Source organism: Megalops cyprinoides, chromosome 2 (assembly GCF_013368585.1).
Source record: "Megalops cyprinoides isolate fMegCyp1 chromosome 2, fMegCyp1.pri, whole genome shotgun sequence".
NCBI lineage: Eukaryota > Metazoa > Chordata > Actinopteri > Elopiformes > Megalopidae > Megalops > Megalops cyprinoides.
The window spans coordinates 54,806,888-54,831,260 of record NC_050584.1 but is presented as its reverse complement, the minus strand read 5'-3'; the positions used below and the strand labels follow the sequence as shown (position 1 = coordinate 54,831,260).

Sequence of the window (24,373 nt, the reverse complement as noted above, 5' to 3'; positions counted from 1 at the left end):
GCTACAGTAACACATTCCATCAGCATACCAAATTAAAACCACATTATTTATTCATGCCAATAAATTGAAAGTCATGTTGGGATTGATTTTCATTATTATTACTCGTTATGACAACGAAGCATTCTTAGAAATGGAAAATGTTGTCACAGCGATGGCTTTCTAATGCGATGCAACGCATTCTCTGTGGTGCACTAATTAAGAAAGAAAGATGTATAAAAGATGTGTAAAAAGCAAAATCCCACAACGAAGATCAGAAAGGCACCTTCATAGGTGCAAAGGATTAAAGGATGGACCTACAACCACCCCTTTTTTTTTTCCTGTACTCAGGAAGACCCTCAGCCATAATGGTAATCTCACCCCAGACTTTGTATGCAGCAAAGGTGCTGGAACAGAATTAGAAACATTCTGATTTTTTGGTGTTAATTGCAGAGACATGGGCCCTGGATTACAGGTGCTTTTTAAACTGTTTTAATCACCTCTTTCACTGATGTGTTTTTTTCCCCTGGTTTTCTTTTGTTCTTTTCCCCCAACCACCCCCCCCCCCACCCCACCCCTCCCTCCCTCTTAATTTAAAGGGGAAGAAGCCCCTGGCTCAAAATGCAAAGATAAGTAAGATTTTTATGTTTGTATCTGCAGGCGGCTGAGCCAGTGAAATACAGAGTTAAAAGGGTAAGACTCAGCTTCTGAGGCGGAGAATTGACAGGCGCGTAGCAGCGCTTCCTGGACCTCCATCCAGCGCACACCCCAGTGTTCTACTGCGGAGGTTTGTCTCATTACAGCCCAAACTGTCAACCCAGCTCCCCCCGCAGAGAGAGGCTTTGGTCTCCTCGCCCGAAGGGGAAGGCAGATGCAGGGTCTCTATGCCCCTGGGTGAATTTAACCTGCCATGTAGAAACTCATGAAATTCATACTCTGCCACAGTTCAGGCTTAGCAGGAGCAGACAGAGCCCTGGCTGAGGGGTACAGGACAGCCAGGCGCATCTTGTACCAAATCATACACACATGCAAACCGCTGCGAGATTCCCTAATGAACCCCGGTGAACGCTACGCTCCTTTCCATTTCATCAGAAAGGTTAGGATTAGAGAAATGCTGTTTCAAAACAGGCACTTTTTAATACTACCTCAAGTATGACCCCCCCTGAGGTACTTCCAATGCCATCATACAATTATGTAAGTGCAGTTTCATTCAGCATATATTGATAAGGTGCAGTTTAATCCCCCATTGTTCAGAATTCACTGAAAATTACCTGCCTGATATAAAAAAAAATACCTCACGCTTTATAGCAACCCTATTCACAGTGGGTGACAACTCTGATGTAGTACGGTAGTGTAGCTGAGCGGTAGCAACGTACGAACGCTTGATATATTATATGGTGATGCAATATTACAGAGCCATTCATTCCTGTGCACCTCCAATCCCCTGGCGATTACGTTGCCATTAAGATGTTATTAATGGAGCACCTGATTAAGCCTTCAAAAGAAACTCATTCCTGCCTCAGGTTATAAGCGCTGAGTGAACTGAATAACTGGGTCTGTGTTAACCACGTTTAACTCAGACTGCCTGTAGAGGGCACTGTGTTCTCAACTATTAATGCACCATCAAATTAATTTCCTTCTGTTCCTTTTTTTTTTTTTTTTTTTAATTTCCCTGCGTTGTACATTTCTCAAGCGTAATATTAACACATTGTCAAGAGCTGGCCACAATCAATACTCTTCTACTTTTTTCTGCATTTAGCATAGTGTGGCTACGTAAATGCTTACAAACCTGAAGCCTGACCTTCAAGCAGAATTTTTACAATACAAACACTCATAAAAGGAAGAAAAGGACAGGTTGTTAACAAATTGTAAAAATCTGAAATACTTTTTAAACAACAGGTCATCTCAAATATAAAAGGTGTTAGAATGGCACGCACATCGCGATTCACACAGAATCTTGCACGGGTGACGGATCGCAGGATTAAGACCTTGGAAAACCGCTCCGATGCCTCTCAAATTCAGGAAAAAAAAATTCTTTTATTTCTTTTGTAATTCCTTCTGTGATGAGTGGTGTCAGCCCAGCATGGGCCCTGGGTGCAGCCACTCATGAGCGTCCGCTCTGGCTTTTATGGGACTGCGGCGCAATAAGATTGGTAAAGCAGTAGCGGGGGCTAGACTTGTTATATCCAGACATCATCTGTGAGCGGGTCAGAGGTCAAGGCAACAGGAAAGCCCTAACTGCTCAATGAAATGGATACACCCAGCACCGCTTTGTAGGGTTTGCCCAGGGGCTGCAGGAGCTTTTTATAACGGACACATGGTTCTGCTCTGAGTGATATAATGAAACACATCCAGCTGGTGTAATTAAAGGACTTTCCGCGACATTTCTTCTTTAAAAGGCTTACCTAAAGAATGAGCCGCTGTGGTTTTGGAGCTGAAGAACCGGCCCAGGCCGAGGTCCCCCAGTTTTACTACCCCAGTGGCAGTAATGAACACATTAGCCGGTTTTATATCTGCAGAGAGAATAAAATGTTTTATATTCAAAGTGCACACCTCTCAGACACTTTAACTACAGGTAAACAGGCATGGTAATTCAATAGATGCATGTGATTATAATCTTAAAATTCTTCAAAAACTTATTAAAACAAATTAATAAAATAACACAGCTCATAAGAGGTCCTTCACAGTCTTGCTCTCTAGGAAGTGAAAATCTCTGAGACAAACACATTATTTTAAGGAATCTGTCAATGCATGTGTTATTGGAGGCATGCACTACCACAAAAACACCCCCATAGCTGCTTTGCATTCAACACCTTGAAATACAGAATATTCAAAAGGTGATGTCACTCAAGAGTATCAACATGAGGCTCTGAACTGCATTCTACTGGCGTGTTCTGACACATTTAAACCAATGAACAATGGCATGTGCAGCACGGAAAGTGAGAAACCTACAGCCAACAGCAGGGTCATGTATTAAAATGACAAAAAAGCCATTTCCTCACCACACTGTACCTGAGAAACACATTATTACCGCCTAAGAGCCCAATGTTGAATGAAGTCTCATTGGGAGCTGGATGAGTCAAGAGGGACCTGTACCGGGGCGCGGTCCTTCACCATTAGCAGACCTCATCCCAAGGCCCCATCAGGGAATGGGAGCCGACGTCTGGCAGCGTTGATTGTGGACCGGTGTTTCACGCCTTGTTAACACGGTTTACGTTGCCGCAGACGTTAAACTAGGGAGGACGCAGGGGTGACTTGGACAGGAAGTGATCCACACGTACACTCACTATTAATAAGCCGTGAGCGATCACAACCATGATCCTAAGTGAAAGGGATCCCTGCACTGGATGAGGGTGTTGCAGCGGCAGCAGCTGGATTTCGCTGAGGTGGCACACAGATGTCACCAGACATCGGGCTGGCAAGGAACACCCAGCACTACAGTCTATACCTCATGGAGCTGCCACATTCAGCCTGCCCTGAATGTGCATCGCTCTGCACACTCACTAACCTCTATCTGTAGACCATGGACATATATGTACACATATCAAAATACTATTAAATTACATTATTATTACACATGCATTGAATCAATAATTGCATATACATGTTTTATCATGCTCAATGTGATCTCTGAATCAGATTTCACAAATGCATACTGAATATTCATTAAACCAAGGAGTGAGAGAGGAAATGTATCTACTTCAGCAGCAAGAAATATGCAAATCAATATCTGGTAGAAACAGTATAAGGGACATAATCTGAAACATGAAGGGCAGCGTTTTTCAAGGCCCTGTGTTGTATGTAAAACACGATACAATCCCACCATGACATAACCACAACACTATGGCATGCAAATGTCCTCTCAATGACTGATTACATGAGAATCTCATGATACTGTGGGTTGGCGAGTGCCTGTTCAGGTAAACCAGTGTGTTTGAGCCAGTGGGGAAGAGGGATAAACCCATTGGAGCTCCAGTGTATTTGAGTCATTTGGGAAGGGGTACCTCTGTGCATGACGCGTCGGGAGTGCATATGTTCCAGAGCACTGCATAGCTGCACAAAGTACTTCCACACAGTCCTCTCAGGGATCAGCCTCCTCTGTTTCTTGAAGTGCTGTTGGGAAGAAAGCAACTCTGTGCTATGAGACACCCCCCTAACATGCCAAACACCCAAAAACCCAACACTTAACCATTAATAACAGCTTTTTTTTCATTTTTCATAAACCATTTTTTGTAACCTAATACTGACCTTTGCTGTAACAAACCCCCAGTTACAACTACCACTTTCCCACATACAGAACCTGTGCCCAGGGGAATCTTAACCACAAACTATGGAGCAAAATGCTTGCAGGGTTACTTCATGTCTCTATTGTATTTGCTTTCATTCTGCGCCGATACTGTCTGCCCCCACCCACCAACAGGGCCAGCCAATCAGGGCAGATTGAGAGATATCGAATTTCTTTAACAAGAAAAAAACAGTACAATACAGAAGAAATGTATTTACTCACTTTTTAATTTATTCTTGGATAAATATTTGACCTTGATACAAATATGAGCTACTTGTTTCTGATAATGAACTTTTGAACAAGCAGCTATTTACAGAATGGAGCAATTCTCTGAAATGGTTCATTAAACGATAAATGAAAGATTGAAAGAAGTATGATGTTTAATTTAAGTGCAAATATCTCCAGAAATGTTAGTTATCTTTTTTGGTTAAAATGTCTGAACAGTCCATTTTGAAGCAATATATAGCTTATGATACATTTTTGCATTAAAGTTAAAAGAAAGCCTTTCTAAAATCTGCCTACTTGTAACATTAGCCCTCAGTGCAATGACGTTTGAAATCAAGATGTCATTTGAGCACTTAAATACTAATTAGTTAAGGCGGATTTACAGGTGCTTTCTAATCCTTGAGATCACCTCACCAAGAAAGCTACAGTAACCAGGAGTGATGCCAGTTTGCAGATTGAAGATCTGAGGATTACACACTGCTGTGTGCTCATTCACTGAGTGAAGATGGATGCGCACACCAGCGACAAATTCAACCACATTTGTTTGAACTCTGACACTGAACTCTGACTTGCACTATGACAAAATGTAAAGCCACTTGTGAATCGGGCCGATTTCAGCATTTTTCTAGCTAAACGAAACAAACTGAAACTCGAAGTCAGGTAAAGATGGCTTTTTGACTGCTACAGTATAAGGCCATCAAACTTTAATGTCTCACTGTTTAAAGACTACTACTGGCTATAACCTAGACACCAGCAACTTAGTAAAGTAAAAATTGCACAGGAAATATGTGAAGGTATATCGTACAGAGTGTGAGAAACTGTTTTGCTGCTAGGTTTAGGATTTCACCTTGGACAGCACTCCCTTCAGTTAAGCTTGGCTAGGTATTACACAGCTCAAAGGGAAATCTTAATGTCCATTTTGCAGATATATTTTAGTAACTGACGTTGAGCGGGTGGCTCTTGTGGAAAATGCTGAAAAAGATTTCCAGCAGCACAACTGAAGATGATGCATTTCTAGCAGGGAGAAGACATGATGCCCTGCTGAGAGCACAGATGTTGTCACATTACCGGAAAAGGGGCCGTGGCCTCGCCTCGAGAGGTGTTCTTTCACACCTTGAGAAGAACATCGACGCCCCAATCAAAGTGTGACGTCAAGATTCTTACATTACATTCATTTATTTCTTATTCTTTGAGATCCCGTTTGAACCACCCTCTGAAACTTTTACATCTAAAACCATTTATACCCATATACCAAAAAATAAAGACATACTAATTCGGCAGTTTTCTTACATCGATAAACCCAAACTGTGTACAAAATGAAAATGTACTATTTTCATCAGAGCTTGTTTTTAACTATGACAAGTAAAGAGAATGTGCATTGCAGTGCACTTAAATCAAGTCAGAAACAATTCAGATAATGACTAACTAATCGCAAAAACAGTTGAGTGTGTGCAAGTCACTGTTACTGCAGTGTATGAGCAGCCCAGGTGTACAAGACACAGCTTCATCCCAGTGTAGAAGACACAGCTTCAACCCTGCTTCCCTCTAAGCAAACGTCTCTTTCACTTTAATCTGATGCAGACCCCTCACTTCATGACCTTTAGCTGAATCCGTTCTCATTTTGAAAATGCTTCAATGGAAAGCACATGAATTCTCAGAAGGAGAAAAAAAAACACATTTTGTGGTCATTTTTGAATGCACACATCTGGCATATAGCTCTTCAAACATAAACGCGCTTACTGCATTTATAAGTCGTACACTTACTCACTGGGATCTGGCTTAGTTTCCTGCATTTTCAAAGTCAGAGAAAAATACAGTAAGAGTAATCAAAGGCCATGTAGGCCACAGAAAAACAGATCTCTCTCAGCAGGATGATTCAGTATAACATGACTTCATGTTAAAAGAATGCTTAATAATAGATTATAAAAAATGTGCTTCACTGTGCACATTTAGACAGTGAGTCTAAGGCTGCATAACCTTTGTGATTGTGGACGATCATTAACTAGGTATCATCATCAACAACCGTTTGACTATTACATTTACCTGTATTATGAGAGCAAGATATGGCATAAATATGAAGTAAATATGGATGAAAAGCATCTAATTCATCGCATTGAGGAGACGTGGTCCGTTTCCTGATTATACTGGGCTACTTGAGATAAAATTGCGCTCTTTTAATCTAAAGATGATAATTACTGCATCATGGCTACATAGCAAGATAAAATATGTCTTTGCACAGGTAAATGGGGAAATCGATCCACACATTCTCCATGACGCCTTATTATACTATTGTGCTACGCCGCACTTTGTCCATTTTAACCCCCTTTCATGGGAATAATTCAAGCGATTCTGAATGTAATATTCAGCTGAAGAAACCTTGGCCCACATCCAAACAAAGCCTGTGGATCTATTCTTCCCCAACCCTCCATTAGCATATCAGAGGGTTGTTTGATGTCAATGGGGTGCATATCGCCCCTCTATGCCTTTAAAAGCAAACAGTGCACATGCAATATTCTGTAAGTGCATGCAAATGAAGGACCATTTGATTTAATTTGAATTCTGAAATGGTCAGAAATCAAAAAGAATAAAAATGTTAAATTCATGCATTTACGCTGCTGTTTTACATATGCCACACTGTACGGTCATATTTATTTCATATTGTGGAGCTTAATCCTTATTTGTACGGTTAGAATGACATGGTTTAATGAAAAACAAATAAATTAATGAGAGCGGCTGGCTCACCTAAGCTCCTTAGCGCTCACCAGAGCAGACAGATAAGTAATTCACAGGTTGAATATTCACTGTGTCCACACTGGCGTGTTGAACATGCTATTGTTTGTTATGATGCCTCAAGTCTACAATGGGAATTCTACAACAACTAATTCTTTCTGCTTTTTACTAAGCAGTGCCAGCAAACCACCTGGCTGCAGAATGGTAGCGAAACAACTTGGAGAGTCTCACTGTGCAAGGCACCCCTCATGTAAACCTACCTTTTTATTTCTACATACAAACCAAACATTTCATACTTTCATGCATTCAATCCAGGGCCAACATATAAGTCTTAAAGTTTCATGAAAAGCATATGTACAGCATGTATTAGCATTTTGCCCTGTTCAGCCTTGAGCTCAAAAGAATACGTATTCTAACTGAGCAGTCTTTACCAATTTAATTTAATTTTTTTTTCTTTTTTTTCGTGCCCTCACGAATTTCAACAGATCTACACCAGGTATACTTACATGATTGAACTTCGTCAATATTTCATCAAACCTGATTACCATTCCAGTTGTTACAGATTTCTGGAGGCGGTAGGTAGGCGAGTATGAAACTGCTTAGAAAAGCAAACTTAGTATGTATCACACCGCACTGGTGAAAGCTACAGTAAATTATACTTTGTTAAACCAAGGGGTTAAATACAGAAAAAATATCTTTCTCTATAATGTTGTTTTCAGAATTAAATTAACATTTGATTAAGCGTTTATTGTACAATTGCTGAAAAATCTTCCCACTACTTTCGCAATCCTTGATATCATAAATTCTTCCCTGTGGAGAAATATTTTAGTCTGAGAGACTAGTCGATGTTGTAAACCTGTTGAGTTAAGATCCTTATTAGATATTAGGTTAAATGGTTGAAGTCAGCATATATCACTTGAAGTATGAGAGAGTCAGTTAATAAATCCTAAATATCTTATGACTGAGACAGATAACTCTCTTAATTAGCAACAAAATGACAGGAAGGTGGGCATCCCTATGGGTTAGTTAAAACAACATAAAATCGATTGTCACTGTTGATTGCAATGCAGTTTAGAATTGTTTTTATGAACAGATCCCTACAGAGAAATCATACTGTCCTACTAGACTACATGCAAAGGTATATATTAGAGTGTGTCATGCAGCATTGAGCTTGCATATTCACACAGTTACTGTCACCTTGTGTGACTGCTTCTGTAATTAATCTGAAAATATCTGCTACTGGCACAAAACTGAACAGAAATTGATTCTTACCTTAATCATCCGTGAGAGGTCCCCAGCATCGGCAAGCTCCAGAACTATATTTAGCTCATTCTCTTCAATGAAGGATGCATGGTATTTGATTACATTGGGGTGGTTCAGTTGCTGCAGAACAATACAGGAAGTATCACTGACTGTTTAAATATTAACATGGTCTTGGTCAACAAAACTCAGGACTGAAAATCAGAGGAACTGCTTGTTTCAGAGTAAGACCAGCACTAATGTGTTGTGCCCCATTCCAAAGCAAAAGAGCTTAATCTGTCAACCAAGGATATCCCGAAGTCACAAATTTTAACAATTTAATCATAACATATGATGCAGGTTTTGTATTAACTTATGAATGGAAAAAGGTCAAAATCTGTACAGTAATATCTCTGTAATATGAAAGCTTTGCTTTTTCTGTGGCAGTCTAACGTAAAATGGGCAGTCATACATGTTGGCTTATTTTTTTCCTGTTGGCTGGTTAATGAGTTACAACACCCAGCACAGCAAACACAAAAACGTATATCAATCGAAATGAGACGAGAGAAGCCTCCACGTCAGATGTCATAAGCCAAGGAGAAAGAGCCAGGCTTTCACATCAGGCATGACATGTTGGGAGCATTATTAAAGAAATTTTCATGCTCAAGCCTGATATGAAAAGCCATGCATACATTAAACTCCCGTGAAAATGTATTTTTGGCTCACAAGTACAGAGTGACAACAGACATTTTTTAAAATGTTACACAAACCCACATTCACACTGCTAAACAAGGGCATAAATGGTAATATGGTGGATTGTGCCTTAAATCAGGCCACTGCTTTTCCAAAGAGCACGGCAACTACACACTGACTTTGCCATATTCTTGGTATAATAGTTTCTGGTTTTAGGAATACGCCGTTCAAACACACTTGAGTAAAACTGCAGACTGAACATTTATTTTCTCTGTAAAATTCAATGATAAATTCACCTCATCGGGCAACGATGCAGAGGAATAAAAAAAATTCATCAAGACATTGGTTAACTGCATAGTCATATTCATGCAGCAAGACAATGTGGTGAGAAATGAACAAAGACATTCCTGCCTGACTCAAAAGGCTGATTAATAAAGACTGCAGTTCCACATTTTCAGGGATCCCAGTGTTAATGCTCAAAAATAGATGCGGGGGTAACTAAAGGGAGGGGGGATAGCCCAGCAGAAAACAACGGCTCCCAATACGGCAAATAAAAATAAAGAGGCCCACAGACCCTGATGTGATTCTACCACGTCTGTGTCTCTCATTATTTTGATTTCAGCCCTTTTTTTGCCATGTTCGCTGGAGTAGAACACATGATTTCCTCTTTCACACAGCAGCTTGTTAGTTGTTTGAGGTGGGCTGGTACGATGACCAAATTCATTAGCAGTCAGCTAGAAGTCATTGTTGGAGAGAAAGAAGGGGGGGGGGCGGGGGGGCAGACTGCAGTGACATGACTAGTGCATCGGCCTTCTGACCCTGATGAGGGAGCTTGCCTCATTGTTGAGAACGAAGCAGACCGGCTAAGTGTTGCTAAGGCGTGTGACAGCACACCCGCCCACACTGTGACCTGCTCCTGGGGGCGGCGGTCTCCAGGGCCCCGCAATCCTCACCTTCTTGTGCACCGCCGCCCAGACACAATACCCGCACGCGAGGAGGGGAAAAAAAAAAAAAAAAAACACACCCACCAATTAGCCAGTCTCGGAGGGGACACCTCAGTGAGAACTGAAGGCTGGTTTTATTGGTGAAGGCACAGGCAGGACAATCAAGAGCTCAGGAACCACTGAGCAGTGATCTGGGTCAAAGCAATTAACATGACAATCTGAGCATGCTGTATACCCGGGAAAGAGAAATGCATCTGATGAAGACGGTGAGGCGCTACAAAAGGAAACCTCTGATCAAGGAGACGCTGTGATTTATTGAACCTGTCACTAATTTGTTAGTTAGAGTTTGTGAGCGTGTGTGCCTGTTTAAGGCAGTTTGATAAATGAAAACGGTTGATTTAAAAAAAAAATAAAAAGGAAGGATGAGGGTGAGAAAACATCAAAAGACACATAAGGGAGTCTGCTAAATTTCCACTGCGATGCACTGTGCCCCCCTACTAAATATTACTGAGACAGATAAAAACTATAGTTTTTGGCATTAAAAAAAGAGTCAATCTCAGCCTCAAGGAATGACACATAGAAGCTAGTGATCTGCACTCGCCTCACAAGAAACGGTTCGTCTGGTACAGATCAATTGTTTTTCTCTTGTATTAGGTCTCTGCTGAGGCACCTTTAGAAAACATAATACAACACATGATGCCGCTTTCTCACTCCTCTGGTTTTTTACCTTAAGGAGATCTATCTCTTTGATGCAATCTTGCCGAGCTTTGGCATCCATCAAGTCGAATATCTGTCAAGAGATCAAAGGGGGAGTGGTGTTATGGCATTTCAGATAGCACAGCAGCATCCAAAGCGTCGTCATGAGAGAGAGAGAAGGGGAGGGGGGTGGCTGAGCGGCACACCTTGATGGGGCAGGAGAGCACATCATCGCCACCGTGCAATTCTGCAAGTCACAGGGCTCAGCAAACCTCTCCGACTCTCTACCTGGACCCGACCATACTCACCAGCATCATCAACATTAGTGTTAGCATTAGCAATGACACCGAGACACTTAGGACAGCTCCTGCTCGCTGATAGAGCATCGGGAGACAAATTTCAAATCATTTAATTTTAAAAAGATCTAAACATAATTCACCAATTAAAACCTTATTTCCGTAGTGCACTGCAGCTGATTCTGCAAAGTACTTCTGAACATTAATGCATTCGAAGGATTGCTTACAAACACAGAAGAAAACAGGATAAAGAAAAAATTCAAAGAGTGGAAGGGAATAATTATTCCTAGGAAGCTGCTGGACTAGTGCTGTGCCACTACTGGTGATGTGGACTGTGAGAGGAACATGTGGAACCTGTCACAGGCAGACGTACGTTACAAGGGTGAGTTCTTCAGCATTAAGATGTTAGCCAGAGACTGGCGACAGTTAAGGCCAGCTCCTCTGTCAAATAATTCAATATGAATTCATATTTGGACATTTTTCTTATTTTGCAGGACTCAAACAGGGGGTTTGTTCATCAATGGCACATAATATTACAGTAATCAATACGCACAATAGTCTTAATGTCATTGACACTTTAATGAATCATCTGCTCTGCATTTTGCGTTCTGAGAAAAGGGAAGGGAAGGCAAAAACAGTGAAGCATTCATTTTTCTGCTGTTTCTGAGTTTCTGCTGGCTTCCCCTCTACTGCTTAGGCCCTGCACCTTTTCAAGGATTTGGCAGTCCTTGTGTCAGAAGCATTAACACTGAGTTGTATCTTTGTAGAGACATTTGAAGAGAACTGTCTGCTGTAGACACCTGCCTCAACACCTGGTACCCAGTAATGTTCCTCTCCCATTGCACTGTAGGAGATCTCAATAAACCAACAAAGCTGTTCCAACTCAAGCTGACGCACGCGCAATCAAACTAGAAGTGACAATTTTATAAAACAAACCATCCCTCTCGTTCTCACAGGTTCATTAAGCCATAAGGTGCACCTAATCCTGAAACCCAGAGAGTGGAACAGAAAATAAGAAACAAGAAAACACTGGCAACCCGGTATGTAAAAACCTAATAAAGTCTAGACGTTTTTTAGGTAATATGCTTCCGTTTTGTGTCTCTGTTGAAAACTATTAATTTACCACAATCCTGTCTTCAGCTCCCGTTTTCACTGCTTTTATCAACCCTATCCTTTACAGAATGAACAACACACGGAGTAACTACATACACATCCCCCAATGCCCAATATTTCTGCTTTACATCATATGTTTTGAGGACACTGGTGGTTTTACATCAAAAGCCTTCCTACAGTTTCATCATCTCTCAGTCTATTTACTGCATACACCTTCAAACTCACAAACTTGCTGTAGGCACAGAGAACACAGAGCTGATCGATACTTTCTGCCACTGAAATATGTAGTCAGTGACATGGTTTATTTTCACAAGTTCACATGGAATTACACAACATATATATATGTGTGTGTGTGTGTGTGTGTGTGTGTAAACAGTAAGATGTTATTGTTTTAATTTACATTTAAACATTTAAAGTAAGAACCTTTACACCACCCTATACACCCTACCCAACACTACCAGTTTATGGTGAGTCTTTGACAGGTACCATTGTGTGTGTGTGTGTGTGTGTTTTACATTCATATGTCCTGGCTTCAACTACAAAGCACAGTAAGGACCTTCACATTATACGGTGGAGTTTCCCTTTAACGATATTATCCAGTTAAAAAAAAAAGTTGACTGTCACCCTTCACTGACATCCATGAGGTTTCATGTCTCTATGTAAAACACCAAAAAAGAATCTTTGTTTATGAGAAGGTTTAATGGCACTTTTACATTTGGCAGTCTATCACCTTCTGATACACCACCTCACTACTAAACAAGATGTTAAAAATTTGTTCCTTTTCACACTGGTTAAAAGCTGCACTAGACAAACATTACATTATCTTCCTCAGAATCCCTTTTAAGGTCACAGCTACTGATAAAATGCAAATTTATGGAGGGAAGTCTGAAATCAACAAATGAGTGCAGGTTACTTCCTGCCCAGACTGCAGTTACAACACACCCTCTAAGGATAGACCCAACAACTGAATGCCTCTAATTTCCTCAGTTTTCACATTAACCCCTGTAGTTCAACTGCAAACTGAGTGCAAACAGATGTGCAATTGATTATTCTAGGCAGGCCTATATGTGAAAATGTGCTTCAGAGATGTAGCTGGTATCCTTTGAGGTGTGAACCCTTCATCCCAAAGATGAGGACACACTTCTTCCCTGCAAAACGCACCTTATAACAACAGAAAAACAAACCAAGTACTGCTCAAACTGGGGAGACTTGCTTCAGTCAAAATGAAAGGCCCTATAAATTGATTTATTTAAATTATTAATGAAAGGATCATGGTCTTGTCTTCTATATTTTTGAAATATATAAAGGACCCTTTAAAACACAGACGTCTTCACATTGATGCAACTGATCTCAGCCAGTAAGTGTAATAATGTCCAAAAACATCAGCCAACCAGCCAACCTTGTCAGAAAGCTGGACTATTATTGTGAAATTTAGATTCAGCCATTATACAGACCCCTGTTTATGACACTTGGGGGTGCAGCAGACTAACACATGATAAATTCTGCTACATAGTGTTAAATTTGTAGATTTAAACTAGGAGAAATTCCTTCCTTCCAGCAGGGCCACAAGGGCTTCAAAATGACAGGAGAGACCACATGATCTTTTGCTTCATACAGGCACACTTACAACTTTTGGGTCAAAGCCACCAGTGAATAAACATTTTCACAGGTTATTTTGTAAATACAGACATTACTGCAAAATTTGACAATCAATATATATTAACCTCATACTGTTGTCACATCTTGCACCACTTCGGTGGTCAGTGAATATATACTCAGGCATGGACCTACTTTCATTTTACATTTTACATCCTTGCACAACTCGCCCATGGACATCTCTAGCCAAGTCAGTAACCTGTGCACACTCACAGCTAAGCCAGGTTAATAAGCTACACCATATTATTCAGTATTCAGTTGGTGTTCTGAGCAGGAATAATTTAGACACAGACACAGACACATTTAGACAATTTAGACACAGCATGTACCACTCCTAAAAGAGGTGTGAAAAGACATATGTAATCCAATTTGAATGCAAGTGTGTTTGCAGCCTTTGAGTGCCTATGAGGGGGAACAAGAGAATCAGAGAAAAACATGCATGGCTCCTCATAATATAAGTCCCATTTTTGTTTGACCTCATTTATGGTATGAGTCATATTTCAGCTGGCTAATGAAAAAAATGTAAGTATGGTTTAATCTGCTTTCTCATTTAGTTAAATAACTGAATAGCCTAGTCAGAATGATGTAACAGAGCTATGTGCTTTTTCATCTGCTGCTGGACTAAAGTGGCAAATATACAGTGTTATAAAATGCATATCTGGCTATAATGACAATCTGTAAGTACAGAACATTTATTACAAGGCATATGGATAATCTGTATTATAATTTAACTCCTAAGGATAACTAAGAGTTGACTGCCATTTCAGACACAGCTGTACTGTGATACATTTAAGGAACACAGCATGACTGGGTATCTAGCCATTTAAACATATGATTGAGAGGGAGGTAGTGTGTTTTCAGGGGGCCATGACACCCAGACAAGTCTACTACAGTGATTATTCCTGAGGCGCGTGCCCCATTTCCATGTGTGCTGCTCATGGTGTCACCAATCTTGCTGCCATCCTACCAAGATATTTGAATGGTTTCAAATTTTATATAAAATAATAAAGCTGTCTGTAGGCTTAAAGTGAGAAAATTGCACCTTTCACTACATTACAATAAAAGAATACACCACCACTGTAGGTTCATTACTTCATCTGTAGTGTTTCCACAATCACAAAATTGATCCAGTCGCTTGGCCATTGCCAGAGCCTACCAATTCATTATGTGACTTCCTTAAAGATACACAGGATCTAGATTCACAAGGTAGTGAGATACTGTTTGTGGATGGCCTTTGTGCAGCTGCCACAGTTCTACGCGGGCAACTGTGATTTACGACTGGCTGATTTGGACAACCAAACCTGCATCTACGGGTTTCATCACACATGTTTTCTGCAGCGATAACACGGCCCAAAATGGTGATGTACAGAATCCTGTGAAAAACAAGGACAGCACTGCCTGAAAGTTCATGGTGCAAGTTAAAGCTTGATATTTGCCTGCCGTTAATGGCGTCTACCTGGAAACGGCACCTCTGTGTCAGGGCCATCATTAATGGTAATGAACCCCCCGCGATGACAGGCGCAGCCTCCGAGAGCTTAGGGTAAAGGATTATTCTGAGCGCCCCGGCGCGGCACTCGGCTGAGGCAAGCGCTGGCAACTTCTAATCTGCTGCGTGCCAATTATTTCTTACACACATGCCTGGTTTTTACAAATCCATGGGAAACGGAGCCGCTGTTTGTGTTTGCCGAGAATCTCCAAACATTTTCAAAAGGCAAAGGGTGGGATTACGAGAGGAGAGAGACTCGACGGCCAGATACCGAGAATGAGAACAGCATCGTTTTCCGGTGTGTGCCGTTTGAATCAAGACCATCGGCGGAAAAATGTTTACTCAAAATTCTGCACGGCAAAGGCAGAGATCGTGTTTGCGATCACAAAGCGTGTGTGGGTGTGGTGGCGGGGTGGGAGGGGGGAGTAGTTAGGGTGTTGGAGGCGATTCCATTACATTAAATGAAGTATCTTGCAATATTCATTTCATAAACCATAACAAAGCATGCATCTTTTAGGGGGTTTAGTTGTGTTATTAGTTGTGTGCGTAACTTAAGTGTGCCAAATTTTTTGTGTTCAATTAAATCTAGCATCATGTAATACAAGCTGGTAATAAATGCAAGGTTATTCCTACCCTTAAATAAAAAAGAAATGGCAAAAGCAATCTCCTTTTTTAACCCTTTGCATTAACAGGATGCAGTCTGATCAAATAAAATTTCCTGATGAATTTCAATATTGCCAATGGAATTACTTGAAAGATATGGACTGGTGATAATTGACTTTCATACATCTTTGGCTACAAATGAGAAAGGGTTGCACATGCAGATGACAAAGCTGACACATGAGCTGCAGAAAGAAGTAATAAATTCAAACAAATAGATGAATACAGTAAATAAACAGTACAACTAACTAAAGGATTAACGTCAAATACCTTTTGTGCGCTTTTCCTGACCTCTATTGCTACATACAATTACAAGAGACACTTATAATCTGAAAATGAAGAGTCATTTATTATTAATGACTAATATGAACTGACTACACTTGGGACTTGTTAAATCTGTATCAATTACATCTGCCACTACTCTATGTATTAGCAAAATGTAGAACCCATTTGCCTTTTCTCTTACCTGAACTTTTTTCAAAGCTACTGATGTGTTGTCTAGCAAGTATCTGGCCCGGTAGACCTCGCTGAACTGTCCTCTTCCGATCTTCTTTTCAATTTGAAAATTGGCTAAGGAATTGTGACCCATATCTGGCTGTAGAGGCTTCTGCAATCACAAAGAAGGACAAAAAGAAAACACTTCTGTATAAAATGCCGAATACATTTTCATTTTTTGAACGATTTTCCCTTTTAAAATAAAGCATTGGTCGAACATTTATTTAGAACATTTGATGTCATTTCATGTATAGCCAGCTATAATGTTCTCCTCTGCTCACTGAGCTTCCCTTGTGGATACATGGGTGGCACTGGTTGAATCATCATGAAGAGTGCTGGTGAAATTAGCTTTATTGGTGCAGAGTGGATAAAAAATATTATAATAATAGCTTTTGTTTCCACTGTGTGTTGCAACATATCAAAAGAGCATATAATATCAGTACCTTTGAAGTTACTTATGTCAAACCAGTTAGTGGTGACAACCTCCCCCCCCCCCCCCCCCCCCACACGCCACAGTCCTTTCAAAATGACTCCCATGGCACGCTGCCACATGAGATCTAAAATTAAAAGCTAAGCAATATCCTGAATTAGCCCCTTGGATATGATTTATGGAAAAAAAGATTTAAAAAATATCATGTGACCTTTTAGAGGTTTTTGTAAACTTTAATCGCTCAGAACCACAGAAACAAAAGGTGACAGATATCAGAATGCCACATGTCAGGGGTGACTTTGCAAAAATGGCCACGGGACTCCCTTGAAGGCAGTTAACTCTGGAAGGAATAAAAAAAAAAATAGCATCCTTGCAAAAATCCAAGAACAGTGTTAGATCTATTCTGTTCTATTATAGTCACAGTTAAACAAAGCCAGTGTGAAAACAGACCCAAGGGAACGTGTGAGGCCCACACATAGCCAGCACCGATCCCATTTGAACCCATACTACTTTCCTACTGAAATTAAAATAAGTCCCCTTCCACATCGTCACCCCATTCAGGAAGCATATCCTGTATTGACAGAATCTGTACACATGGTATGGATCTGCTCATATCAATGCAGATGATACAAGCCCAACTATTTTACAATTTGAACATGACAGGATGCTGAGCTAGGAAGAGACAATGACGGTAAGTTATATCCAAACAGAATCACGCAGTGCGGATTACAGCCACAACAGCATCATCTGGGGGAGCCGTTACATGTGATTTAAGTGTTTGGGAAAGGAGGGGGGGTGAAGATCAGAGGGCAGGCAATTTAAGTATTTCATTGATTTCAATTTGACAGCTGCACAGAAAGTGAGGAAAAGAACTGTATCATTCATTTAACACGACAGAGGAGTGTGTTGTGCTGTTGGGGACCAAGACTGATGATTCCCTATTCCCAAGCCTCCATATGACTGGTTGGGCCGCGCGTTGAGAAATGTTTTGCTTACAACTGCAAATCCCCCTTCCTATTCGAATACAATAATTCAATAAGCAGATGTGCTCCAATTTGCAGGTGTTGAGAGATGCAAATTTAACTTGATTAAAGACAATTTATTTTCACTGCATGTTGTTATTCGTAACAGGCATGAAATGAAGTTGTCCTTTTTGACAGGAGGCACACATCCATCTACCAGAGACCCGTCTCATTCTCACACTTCTCCCATCACTAACAATGTCATTTTCAGGCATTTTGATTAGCAGCGGAGGGGGCGGCGGCGGCGGCAGAGAGGCCCGCAGACTGGAAGCAGACGGGGCGAGGCGGTCAGCGGCGCATCCGGCGCAGCCAAACGGGGGACTCCGCTGAATTAAGACCCAGGAATTACTTTCACTCACCGAACGGTAAGTTGACAAATGTTAGCATGAGCCTCTAAAGCAGTGTGACAACCGCATGCTGAGAGCAAAGTCTCACTAATGTGTTCTGGCATGCAGGTTTGTAATCACACATTTACATATGCAATGACCTACATTTGCATGTCAGATCGCACACTGTCTTGCTTTATTAACGGCGGGCACCTCCCTGCGCTGGGCGGCCTCGGTGGCGGGAGAAGGCCAGAGGGTGGTGGTTTTTTTGGCAGCCGAGGGATGAGCTGCCAGGGAGGATTAAGCTGATGTGGCCTGAGCATTAGACACTTCATTAGAGGTAATCTGTTTAACAGTGGGCAGTGTATGTAAACTTCACAGCCCATTTGCGGCACCTTTTCGCCCCATGGCCTCCCTTCAAAGGGCAGCAGGGCTGACTGACAGCTTGTCTCATCCGCTGCTTTGTCCTGTCATACAATTTAGAGTGGAGAGCTGACATGGGGAGCAACATAGCAGCACATCCTTAACTACCACTGGGTCACTCGCCAACACAACACAATTTGTACAGATTGCAGCTTGTGGAAAACGCCAAGCTTGTTTTTTCTCGGCAGGAGAGAAACACAAAAATAACTCTCCGGAGCGGAGACAGGTGGAACACAGAGGAAACTCTGACCTAATGGACATTTAGAAAATTTGGGGAGGGGAGGAGGATTGTCACAGAGAGCTCTTACTTTCAAAACCACACTGTTTAATGTTTTGAAAGTTGAAGAATAGCCGCTGAGAAGTGGGGAAATTCAGACGAGATGTTGAGCAACACTACTGGAAAAACTAACTTCAAAATGAGCTTTTCTTCAGTGAAAGCCTCTTCTCGAGTAGCCGCAGAGTGTTTTATGCAAAGCATTCTGGGAATGGCTGGAAGGGACAGCATGTCAGAGAGGGGGACACAAGGGAAGACAGGCCAGCCACTGATGACCTGGTTGTAAATGGAAATATGAGCACAACAGAATGGTTGACACAGACATGGACTGAGAGCAGCATGCAGGATTAGGTGTGATATGATAGCACAACATGGCCAGTGGCTGGCAGGCCAGAGACAACACAGGCATATAAGGGCACACTGGGCAGGAGATATGTTGTCTTTCTACCGATGAACACAAACCAAACCCTGTTCAGTATAAACTGGCTATGCGTGGATCCTTCTCCTATCACAGATATAGAATACAAGGCGATTTTAGTTTGCAATTACAGCAAACGGAGCATTCGTTGAGTGCATCCTTATTTCCCCTGAGGCAGAAGCCTATCTTTTTGAGTGCGGACGTAGGTTTAGAGTGGACACTGTACAGATCCACAAGCCATTATGGATCTGTTATTCTGACCGTGCAATAATCGGCATCACAACATGATAAAGTGGTCCCTCAGTTGTGATTTGTTTTTACTTGCTTCAAAAATTACATCACACTACCTGCACTCGAATCAAGATGCATTTGGGTAAATGTGCTCTTGAAGAAATTAAAGTGAGAATTCACAATTTGGCATTAAAATCAGAATGTGGAGACAACCACAGGTTTACGTGTGAACACAACCCTACAACTTCCCCAATGGCTAACTAGTGCAAGGTAAGAGGAGAGTTATCTGACATCTTTATTTTGACCAGAAGGCAAGACACTTTCTACAAATAAACTGTATTAGTTTTTATTACTCAGTATAAGCTATCTAGGGACGTCAGTCATGACATTTAGCATTAAAAACTAACATCAGACAAGGTCTGCTTTTTCCCCTCAAGAAAGAGACAGTGGTCCTGAACTGGAAAATACAAGAGCAGGAGAATTATTAGCTAGCATAGCCTGCTAATTATGAAGCCTCATTATCTTGGTGACCTGAAAATGAGTGTGTTGATAGGCACACACTGAGACAGCCCAAATGAAAAAACTCCACTCTATCAGCAATCAACAATGAAACACCATACATCTTTCTGCACAATGTTCTGATACCTTTAAAATAGAATTTACAGTTCATCTGTGTATTTCTGCACATTTTTCCATCAAACCCGTATTTTAATTTTTAACCTCTTAAACTAATAAAAAAACTAATGAGTAGGAACCAAAACTGACAGCACAATTATCTGTGATTTGCATCCTACTAGGACAATTCATAATTCATCCCTTTATAATTTTATCTTGACAGTTGTTTCTAGTACTAATGACTGCAACTACACAACAACAGTAAATGAGCAAGCCACAAAACCCTCAACAAACAGACAATACTATAACTATAACTATGCACAATTTCATACAACACCACTGTTTGTGCTGGGGTAACTGATATTGGGGGGTGGTTTCAATTAAAAAGGCGAACCAAAAATACGTAATGACTCTTCACCATGTGAATTTATGTCTTTAAATTTTTTTCTGTGAGAATTTCTCACAGCTAAGCCAGCCCCAATCCGTTCCTCTCTGCAACTAGAAGGTGAAATTAGCTTGGAACTGATGAGAGAGAGAAAAAAAGCGAACGGAAAGCTGTTCAGTGAGATTTTCAGCTGATGAGCCTCAGTGCACGACACGTTCCTCTCCCGCTGTTAAGCCCATTACAAGATAACCATGCATCGAGATAATCAGCAACGGTGTCAAGCACCAGGCTCAGAGAATACACTTTGAATACATTTCAAGGATGCAGAAGGATGCTGTGAATTCATAACTCATCCAGCGGAGGCTTTGCTGTCTGCTTTTCCTCGCCCCTTCCATGGCACTACAGGTGAACAAACCCTGAGCAGAAAACACAGGATCGCTGCAGCATCAGGAGCGCTTCTCCCTAGTGCTGAATCCAATTATCACCTCTTGCTCCACAGCTGGGAGGAACTGTATGGAAAATAGGAAATAGAGCATATACGGTGTTGTGCTCATCCGGAGCCCACAGACAGTCCCTGTGGGTGGACTGACGGAGAGAACTGTCAGAGTAGGAGTGGAGGAGCTATGGGAAGGAGACAGAGCAGCAGAAGGCAGGAAGTGGAGTAGCTCGGGGGGGTGGGGAAGGGAGAATGGAAGGCAAGCTAAATTCAGAGGGTTAAAACATCACGGCAGTAGCGATTTCTTGCTGATGTTGACACCCCCACACACGCACACACACCCCCCCAACCCCCTTTGAAATGGTAGGAGGATGCTGTCTTGTGGGCTTGGTTCACATACCTGAGGCTGAAACACAGGAACTACAGCCTGTTGGCCTTGCGGTTGGGCATCCATGGCGACGGGAGCTCAGTCACTTGCAACCCTGTAGAGACACAGAGCGGTTTCCAAAGTTCAAGTGAAAAGGTGGATATCTCGACTGTCGCCCTACGATCACCGTATTTTTTGCGATTGAAGGTGTGGGGACGTGACAGGGCGTTGTGTCAATCGTCTCCGACACCAATCACCTCACTGGCAGTCACGCGCCGCTCACATGATCACAGACCAGTTTCACATTACCCGCAGTGCTGATCCCGCAGACTTCATTCTCATTGTGTTAATGGGACAGGTCCTGACAGCGTTTCACAGATCGGGTGAACCGAACAGCCCAAGAGCAACTCCTACGTCTCTAGTGAGGTTTAATTCAAAATACACTGCAGAGAGGACAACAAGCTAAAATCTTGCTACGATTTCTGTAAATCTGCAAATTCTGAAAATGTTGGATGCTGATCTGCATCCATATCCGATATTCATGGAAGCATGTTTAAAGGCAAACGAGTATTACCCTTTAAGGTATCAGACATGTATTTTTCATGAAATGGAGTCATGAAGCAAGAAAAAAGAAATATGTTCAAGAATATATCCCGATCAGATCAGTCAAACCACGTTTTTTTTTTCTTCTGCAAGTCATTATCTGGGGTGGAGGATTACTGAATATTACAAGGACTGCTGAAGAAAAATACAATGCAAATAAAAAATATGTTTTCAGGGTAGTGCTTGCCTTACAATGTTGTCAGAATTTGGTAGCCTCAAGGGGTAGAGAATACAGAACAAACGTACAACAACAGATATTTACAAGGATGGTTTTCATATGCTCCAGCTTCTGTTCTTTGGCATCATATGAATTGTGCAGTATTTCAGTCTGCATTTGTCTAAATAATCCTTTTGAATTAATTATTATTCCATTTTGGATAGCTGTCATATGCTTACCTTGTGCTTATGAACATGGGGTTTCAAAACAATGGCAGCTTTTTGGTGTTTCCTGGGGAGAAATATTGAAATAGATTGGTTTATGTGAGGCTTATGCAAGTTAATAAGTGGTCGCAGGGCCGTGTCTTTCAAAATAAAAGTAGTTGAAGTTGCTTCAAAAACTTCAACGCTATTTTCTAATGAACAGCTGTGTTTTCTCAAACAGTTCTCATCTATTCTGTTCAGGAATATACTAAACTAAATATAAATTTCATTCACTTTCTTACCTTATTTCTATATTTTCATCCTCATGCAGCTACATTCATCTTGCTCTTCTGCAAAATCTCCCATGGGAACTAAATGGGAGTTGATACATTACCCCTTGACATGTTAATTTGGCCATCTTCCTATTCCTATTCCTATTCTCAATGAGTACTACTGACTCTGAGCAAAGTACAAAATAATTACTATATGTTACTATACTACTGTATACTACTATACTACTGTATAAAACACAAATACAAATTCAATATGCAATGCACTGATATGTATAGGATTGTGCAATGTATATGCCAATCCCAGAATGTCCATCACATTATCTCCTCAGTTGGACAATTTGGGAAAAAGATGAGACTAATAAAATGCACCTTGTCATTTGCTCAAAAGAAAATGCTCAAATCCACACACACACACACACACACGCACACGCACACACGCACACACGCACACACAGACACACACAAACTATATGTCTGCAATATGTGTGTATGAGAGACTGAGCAAGAAAGAGAGAGAATAAATTAGTTGATGTCTATGACAGCAGGCAAATACAAAATGCAGGTCATTTTATGTCTAGCAACGGTAAGCCTATACGTGTGCAGGCATCAGAATTTTAATGACTCTGTCAGGTGCTGTACTGGTACTGTCACACCACTGCCACGCGCACATGCTCAGGCGCCTTCAGCGGCCTGTTTTGCTGCAGGGATGTGAAATTCAGATTCATAAAAGGCTATTTACTTGCCGTTCACTACAAATGATTCTCAACTGTCTGTCTCCGTTGAATCGTCAGGGAAGAAGAGGAAGAAGCACTTCTCAAGTCAATTAAAATCCCTGGCGAAGGGAAGACGACGGCACTTCAGAGCTGTCACCGCCGCGAAATAATCGGCCTTATTTGGTAAAAGGTTAATATCGCTAATTAAACTCAAATCCAGTATTGAAAGTACGCACTTGAGTGGCACTGCTCTTTGGCTCCGTTCTTTTTTTTTTTTTTTTGTTATTTGCGCTTATATGTTTTTCCTCTGTGCTGTTATCTCTCTGAATATACTTTGAAGACAAAAAAAGTTCTATGAAACAAGTACAATATTTCTCCAGGGATTCTGCGAATTGGGCATCTTTTTGAAATTTACATTGCGATGTAGTTTATCAACATTTAAATATAGCCTAAATACCATTAAAAAGAGCACACTAAAAATATCCATGTTGTGAATTACTAAGAAGCTAAGTGTCCACATTTTAAGTAATTGATTTCTTTAGAATCCAATGCACAAACCAATGAAAGTATCAAAATCTATCAATTAATTAAGTCATGTTAAAAAGGGTATCATGTAGACCCAGATTAAACAGCAGATGGACACCTAACACACCTGTTCAGATGCATTTAAGATGCCTTCACTAATTTAGAGTAAATGGAGGCCAGCACTGAGTCAAACCTAATAAAGACTGGTGACATTTTCAGGCAATTACATCAGACAGAATTAACAAAACTCGCCTCTTTCAGCCAACAACCACCGCCACCCCCCCCCCCCCACCCCCACCCCCCCAAAAAAAAACAGACAGCCAAGCTTTGTGGTGGCATTTGAGCATTGGGGTAAGTGCCCTCACAGTTATTTACACATCAGTTTCAAACATTTTAGATTAGGGCTGGCATCATCAGCTCCCTTCTTGACCTATCTCTGTGTCAAAATAACTCCAGGG

General features: G+C 41.2%; 1 protein-coding gene across 2 annotated transcripts in view; it reads right to left on the bottom strand.

Annotated features, from left to right (window-relative positions):
* The window catches only part of nek7 (NIMA-related kinase 7), a 57,678-nt gene that overhangs the window by 16,763 nt on the left and 16,542 nt on the right, over positions 1-24,373 (bottom strand). The window contains exons 2-8 of one of the 2 annotated variants that reach the window (XM_036521221.1): positions 22,421-22,472; positions 21,455-21,536; positions 16,466-16,606; positions 10,820-10,882; positions 8,489-8,599; positions 3,981-4,089; positions 2,382-2,489 (exon numbers count right to left, since the gene is read on the bottom strand). In XM_036521221.1, coding sequence (XP_036377114.1) covers positions 2,382-2,489; positions 3,981-4,089; positions 8,489-8,599; positions 10,820-10,882; positions 16,466-16,606; positions 21,455-21,508 — 586 coding nt within the window. In that variant the 5' untranslated portion in view covers positions 21,509-21,536; positions 22,421-22,472. The remainder of the gene's footprint in view (positions 1-2,381; positions 2,490-3,980; positions 4,090-8,488; positions 8,600-10,819; positions 10,883-16,465; positions 16,607-21,454; positions 21,537-22,420; positions 22,473-24,373) is intronic. The other variant, XM_036521222.1, reaches the window with a different exon arrangement.